Genomic DNA, 7,628 nt, shown 5'->3' on the forward strand with positions numbered 1-7,628 from the left:
TATATATGTGTACTAGCAGTATAACCCGGCGTTGTCCAGGTGTGACTTATTATGCCATCTACGATAAGTCTTGCTAGGTGAAAATCAACTTAAAAAAAGAGAAAGCCTTACAACGAAAAAACCCTTATGATGTAAATATGTTCATAATTTAAAAGGTGATGAAATTAATAGGGAAAGTCTGAAAGCTGTTTTGCGTAACATTATTAAGCGTATGTTCAGAAATTTAAGAAAGGTGTTATGCTATCATTTGATCTGTTCAGCTACATTTTCAACTATCATCATCATTTAATGTATGTTTTCCATGGTGGCATGGGTTGGACAGTCTGACAGGAGCTGACCAGGGTCCATGTATGTTTTTGCATTGTTTCTAGAACTGGATACCCTTCCTAATGCCAACCACTTTACAGAGTGCACTGGATGATTTTATGCAGCACCAGCATGGGTGTGCATAAGTGGAACTAGACTGGGTGGATTTTATGTGGCACCAGCACCCATGAGCCTCCAAGATTATGAATGCTCAGCTAGAGAAGGTTACAGTGAGCATGCCTGTATGCAAGGACAACTCCACCTCTACTTAGCTTGACATGTCATCTGATCTGCTCAGCTACATCTTCGTCAGCTATCATCATCATTCAATGTCTGTTTTCCAGGCTGGTATGGGTTGGACAGTCTGACAGGAGCCAACCAGGCTCCATTTCTGTTTTTGCAAGGTTTCTACAGCTGAATGCCCATCCTAATGCCAACCACTTTACAGAGTGTACTGGATGCTTTTATGCAGCACTAGCATGGGTGTGTATAGGTGGCACTAGACTGGGTTGATTTTATGTGGCACCAGCACCCATGAGCCTCCGTTAGAGAAGGATGCAGTGAGCATGCCTGTATGCAAGGACAACCCCACCTCTGCTTAGCTTGACATGTCTTGTCAAGCACAGCAAGCCACCAGGAGCCCCAGTCCCTGTCCTGTCATTCCCTCCATGAGACCCAACATCTGAAGATCCTCTCTCCCCACTTCATCCCACATCTTCCTGGGTCTACCCCTTCTGCTTTAAAAGCAGATGGTGGTGTTAAACTGGGTGGCATGTAAACCCTGTACCCAGTTTCCTGATAAAGCAAAGGAGTTTGATGTAAACCAAACAGCTGGTCATCTTATGTTCATATGAATGAAAATAACGACCTGTAGATTGGAAATCATCATCATCATCATAGTTTTAACATTCACATTTTATAGCTTTCGCGGGTTTGGCAGAATTCATTCACGTAGATGTTTTTTACAGTGTAAGGATTTAGACTCTCATGGAAAGACAACTGGAGCTAAACAACAATAACTGTAATAGTAACAACAATAGCCACAAAAATCACAATCAATGCTGCTGCTGCAACTAGTGCTAATGCTGTTACTGAAGCTACTGGTGGTGGTGGTGGTGCTACTGCAGCTACGTCCACTATTTTAAAAAAGGAAGACCTCCAGCAATTCACATTCAAAAGTAAAACAACATTAAATCTAAAAACGACTGTTAAGGGCTCTGGTTGGATGAGATAAAAGGATGAGGGATAACAAGTCTGTGGTTAGGATGCTCACATTAACATAGCATCTACTAACTTATTTCCAACAGCTACACAAACTCAACTTGCTACCTTCTACATAAATAAAAAGTAAGGACTAACCTTGTGCATTCCAAAATATTCTTCTGCTAGTTTCCTACAAAAGGAATAAAAAAATACACATCATCATTACCATAGTTATTGTCACCACTATCACCGCCAACAACAACAACAGCAGCAGCAGCAGCAACAGCAACAACAACAACAACGCTGCCACCACTGCCATCATCACCATCATCATTTAGTGTCTACTTTTTATGCTGACATGGATTAGACAGCATGACTGGAGTTGGTAAACCAGAGAGTTGCACTAGGTTCCAGTCAGATTTGGCAAGGCATCTACAGCTGGATGCCCTTCCTAACGCCAAGAGTGTAAAGGGTGTCTTTAACAAGCCACTGGCATGGGTGCTGTTATGTGCTACCAGCACAGGTGCACTTCTATGTCACCAGCACAGGTGCCAGTTATGTGGCACTGGCATCAGCCAAGACTACAACTTTACTTCGCTTGACGAGTCTTCTCAAGCACGGCATATCGCCAATGGTCTTGCTCATTTGTCATCGCTTTTGTGAGTCCCAGTTTTGAAGATCATGCTTCACCACCTCGTGCCATGTCTTCCTGGGTCTACCTCTTCCACAGGTTCCCTCCACAGTGACCGAGTGGCACTTTTTTATACAGCACAGTCATCTCTCTTGCACACCATGCCTTATGCCTCTTATTCTCAATTTTTCTCTCAAAACTCTTACACTATGTCATACAATCAGACTGACATTGCACATCCAGTAAAGCATACTAGCTTCATTTCTTTCAAGCTGTCATCTGCCCACAGCCTATGTTTCACTGCTGTGTAGTATGGTTGTTTGCACACTGGCATCATACAATCCGCCTTTCACTTTGAGGGAGAGGTCTAGAGTTACCAACAAAGGTGGAAGCTCTCTTAACTTTGCCCAGCCTATTCTTATTCTAGCAGCTATGCTCTTGGAGCACCCACCTCCACTGCTGACTCTATCACCTAGATAATGAAAACTATCAACTACTTCTAGGTACCTCCCACCACATTTGGCATTTAATGGAATCCATTTTCTGTACAGCTCTAGTGTTTATTGTACTTGTACATCTACCACACACAAAAACTTTTTTCTCTGTTAACCTTCTTCTGATATAGCTGAACCTCTACAATTAATTTTATCTTTAGAAATGGATTTTTCTTCTTTTTAATATTGGAACCTACATTTGGACTTCATTTCAATTAGTTTCATTTCTGAACCCCATTACAAGTTTTATTCTTGGCTTAATGCATGGTACCAGACCATTAATATTTAGTAAAGACAGAAATATTGGTTTCAAATTTTGGCACAAGGCCTGCAATGTCAACTGGTACTTATTTTATCGACCCTCAAAAGAAAGAAAGCAAAGGTGACCTTGGTGAGATATAAACTCAGAAAGTGAAGATGGACAAAATGCCACTAAGCACTTTGCCTGTCATAGCAACAATTCTGCCAGCTCACCACCATAGCAAACACAGAAATATTGAACTGATGTCACTACTGGCCTTACTAATTGCATTATTGGTAAGACGTATATGTCCTGATTCTTTGATTCTCATGAGTTTCCCACTTTGGAATTACGAAATCTTCATTCTATAGCATTATATTAATTCATTTCTCACTCATGTTATACAAGGCCTTCCATAAATGTATGGTATGTTGTAAATGCTAATGATTCTGCCACCCAATATAAACCCATATATTGTTATCATATTTACACACCACAATCTCCTCCTTTCATTAACAGTAAAAATTGAAGTTAAACAAAATGTAATAAAAATATTTACTTAGTTTTTTCTGTATCGAGATATGGAGGATAGGTAAGTTCCATATAAAAATCTTCATAATCCTACAAATATTCAAAATGAAAGCATATGTTTAGACTTTATAATAAAATTAATGATCTAACATCAGTAGTTCTATTTTACCATGTAATTGACTCTTCAATCAAAATGAATATTGCTTGACTTCCTGAAGCAATTGGTTGTTTTGCTTCTCTACATCCACAGCAACATCAAATTTCAGATATTTCAGGAACATTGGAATAATTCCAGAACATATTGTTTCAATCAACTTTGTACTGTAGGAAAATTAAAGTAATAATTTCTAAACAAAGCACAAGATCACACATTTTGTAGGAGTCTAATTATTTGCAACACAGAGCTTGACTAATAAAGAAATGTGGTCTACAACTTCAGGTTTGGTTCCTTGACCAAGAGGTAAATTATGCCCCTGAGTAAAACAGTTCAGTATATTTTCCTCCAGTCTACTTAGCTGACACTAAGCAACAGCTGAGTGGTGCTGGAGCCCTCCCTCACTCCAACTATCATGTCCTCACTGTTGGGTGAAAGGTAGGATGGTTGAGAAGTTGTTTGTACTGAAGTATCACTACAAAGACACATAAAGCACATATTGAAAGTATAGTTTCATGTTATCATATTATTTTGTGTGAGATAGCTCTGTTTTGTTTTTGTTGTGAGTCACTTTTCTAAATACTCGTCTAAAAGGTTGTATGAGTAAGAAGTTCATGTTGTAACTAAATGGTTTTGCACACAATCTCATTGCCCCACAAATTGGGCAAGTGTCTACCATCACAGTTATGAACTGACTAATATTTTGTGAGCTGAGTTTAATAAATGGAAATTGTACAGAAGATCACTGTATGCTGCCACCTTCACACATATTTGCTTTATAGAAAAAACTGATGCCTTTTGAATAAAGTACTCAGCTGCAGCTGCTTCATTGTCTTCCCAATCACAAATAAAGTGAAACAGTCTAAAGTGACTGACTGACTGGTTGGAAACAAATAAACATGAACCTTATATACAAAAATATAAATGAATCTGTATGTCTTGCAAAACAATGGAGCTGTGTGACTGAAAATGGTATTTTTTACGGCAGACCAGATGTTGCCTATGCATACAATCCTCTGCCTCACCATACTAACAGTGTAACCAAGGGAAATGTGAAGACTGATACAACTTGGTTTCAGTATCATCAGATGTTTCTGTCAGTAGCTAAAAAAAAACAACAAAACAAACCAGAAAACCCTCATCTGAAGCTTTGTCAGTCTTTGTAATCCATTGCTCTCAGCTGGAACTACTATTATCAAACAAAAAACAATGAAAATTAAAGTCACTTTTAAATGTTTGGAACTAAAACAAATACTGCAAGGCATTCTCTCTGACGCTCAAACTAATTGGTCAATATAATATCATAGAAATAAATAAAAAGCAACAACTAACCTTTGAAAAGCATTTTTCTGCTATTTCCCTACAAAAGTAAAAAAACATTTTCAAGAAAGAGAACCATTATAGATTCGTATATGTAAAAAAAGTTTCCATATGTCTTAAACAAGCCATGTTGATGGCACTTTCAAACCTGCAGACATCTTCGAGAACTAGTAATGTTCCTTGGTAAAAATGCTATGTCAAGGATTACTGGTACTTTTCAAATATCACTGGGCAGAAAGTTCTCAAGAACAGAGCACTTAGTTTGTTGCCATTGGTACCCAGAGATTCCTTGAAGAATGTCATCAATCTACCCTGCTACTAGTTCATTAGTTCTTTATAAATTACAAATGTAAAAATTCCACCAGTTGCATTATTCAGCAGCAGGTGGGTGGCTGTGAGCATTTGACAACATTCCAGATGCCAGGACTGCAGCATTGTCCAAGAGATGAGCTGAGAAAAGGTTTGCTTGACAAAAGGCATCAAAGCTTGCACAATGCAAGTGAATCTCTGTAAATGTTTTGGTCTCAGCACACATCAACAGTCATTGGATATTGGGAAATTGCACAGAGGATGTCAGCAGCAGATAAATTACCTGACACAGAAAACATTCCTTCATGATAAAGCAAATAAGGGTATGCAAGAATTGCATAGTAAAATATTTTGTATAACATTTACTTGTGTGGTATTATTAGTGAATGAACAAAAAATATTTACATTAAAAATTACAGAGTTCTTTAAATGCTTCAAATTCTCATTAATTACATTAGAAATTCTTATATAATTAGTGAACATTAATTCAAGTCAATCAACAAAAGTAGTAATTGAATAAAGAATGATTCTGCATTATATCTCATCTTCAACTGAAAATTATCGCCTTTCTGTTTTTTATTCATTGTTTTGGTTTTTCCATTCGAGTGACTTGCTTGGACCACTGTAACTCTTCAACACCAGATGTGATTGAATGATGAGGCATGAACATCTGGTCTGTTCTAGTCCCATTGGTCTTTCTACTGCTGAAATATTTCATCTGTGTACACCATGACAACAGATGATACTAATAGTTCACTAACTGAATTGGTTGATTTTGGCCATTGACAGTTTCCTATCTGTTCAGCCACTCAGCATCTAGTCATATTTGCCATTGACTCAATAAGCTCATCTGCCAAAATAGTTCACATCCATGATTTTAACATACCATAGCTTGGGTGGTTACATACAACTTCTCCTGCTGGGACTCTGCCAGGTGCTACAGATCCAGATCAGAGTAGACTTGGGAACAACAATGGCTAAGAGGGGGTTTCACACTCCTCACAACCTTGAAACTCCTGTACCAGAGTTCCACAACTTGCCAGAGTTTATAGTCAAATCCAAGATTTTTAGTTAAATAAATAAATTAAAAAATGGTGTAAGAAAAAGCTGCATAACTAGGGCTTACTGAAGTGGAAATACTGAATATACATTTCATTGTCTCTCACGTCAACATTGTCATGACCTCTCTTAGTATTTTCTACATATACATCCTAATATTGTTATCACATCTATACATCACAGTTTTCTCATATAATTAAAAGCAAAAATAAAATTTAAGAAAGGTGTTATAAAATAACTTACAAAGCTTTTTCAAAATCAATCCAGTTTGGAAACCAACTCATTTCTTTTTTAAACTGTTCCTAGAAAAGTTTATAATAAAAGCATTTGTTGTAACTTTATAATAAAAGTAATGATTAGACATTAATAGTTCAATTTTTGATTGCTTTGGACTATTCGATGAAAGTAAACATTATCTGACTTAGAGAAACACTTCAATTGTTTTGCTTCTTGATATCCATAATAACATCAAGTTCGGCATGTATGATTTAAAACAAGACAGGGAAGGAATACAAAAATAATTCCAGAGTGTATTGTTTCAAACAAATCTATGGTTTACTAAAACTAAAATGATTTTTAACATTAACTGGCACTCTGTTGGTTACAATAATGATACAGTTGATCAGGCCAATGGAACAGCCTGCTCATGAAATTAATATGCAAGTGGCTGAGCACTCCACAGATACATGTAACGTTAACATAGTTTTCAGAGAAATTCAGCACAACACAGAACATGACAAGGTTGGCCCTTTGAAATTCAGGTACAAACTCATTTCTGCCAGCTGAGTGAACTAGAGCAATGTGAAATAAAGTGTCTTGTTCAAGGACATGATGTGCTGCTGGGAATCAAACTCATGACCTTATGACCTTATAACAACTAAGCCACATACCTTCACAATTTCTGACATAGGTGTCTAACCACAAACTTTGCCAGTGTGATATAGTCTATGTAGGGAGAAGAAAATGTTGTTATTGCTGAGAGAGAAATACAGTGAGATAGCGAGAGTGTGTATGAAAGATAGATAGACAGGTAGTGTTGTCACCATAGTAACTAACAAGTTTTAATTAAAATGCAGGAATTTTAAGTACAAGTCATTCAAACAAATCAACACAAACTTAAAAACAAACAAAACTTTCACTATGTAAAAATAGCGATAGTTATTCTTTTGGTTGCTTGTGTATGGGTGTGTGTGTGTGTGTGTATGAAAGACAAATAGAGAGGCAGAGTGTTGTCACCAGAATAACGAACAAGACTTTCCCTATATATAAGTTTACTACAAAAGGGTGGTGCATGCATGATTAACAAATATTTTCACTGGTAATGTGTAAAGACCTAGTATTTTACAAACCTTGGAAGGATAAAAGGGATAACTGACCCCC

General features: G+C 37.2%; 1 protein-coding gene across 1 annotated transcript in view; it reads right to left on the bottom strand.

Moving 5' to 3' along the window:
* LOC106877687 (uncharacterized) overlaps positions 1-7,628 on the bottom strand; it is a 101,870-nt gene that overhangs the window by 21,132 nt on the left and 73,110 nt on the right. Inside the window, exons 20-23 of the mRNA XM_014926634.2 lie at positions 6,492-6,550; positions 4,893-4,920; positions 3,435-3,496; positions 1,666-1,699 (exon numbers count right to left, since the gene is read on the bottom strand). Of these exons, the coding sequence (XP_014782120.2) occupies positions 1,666-1,699; positions 3,435-3,496; positions 4,893-4,920; positions 6,492-6,550 (183 nt within the window). The remainder of the gene's footprint in view (positions 1-1,665; positions 1,700-3,434; positions 3,497-4,892; positions 4,921-6,491; positions 6,551-7,628) is intronic.

Source organism: Octopus bimaculoides, chromosome 5, assembly GCF_001194135.2.
Source record: "Octopus bimaculoides isolate UCB-OBI-ISO-001 chromosome 5, ASM119413v2, whole genome shotgun sequence".
Lineage (NCBI taxonomy): Eukaryota > Metazoa > Mollusca > Cephalopoda > Octopoda > Octopodidae > Octopus > Octopus bimaculoides.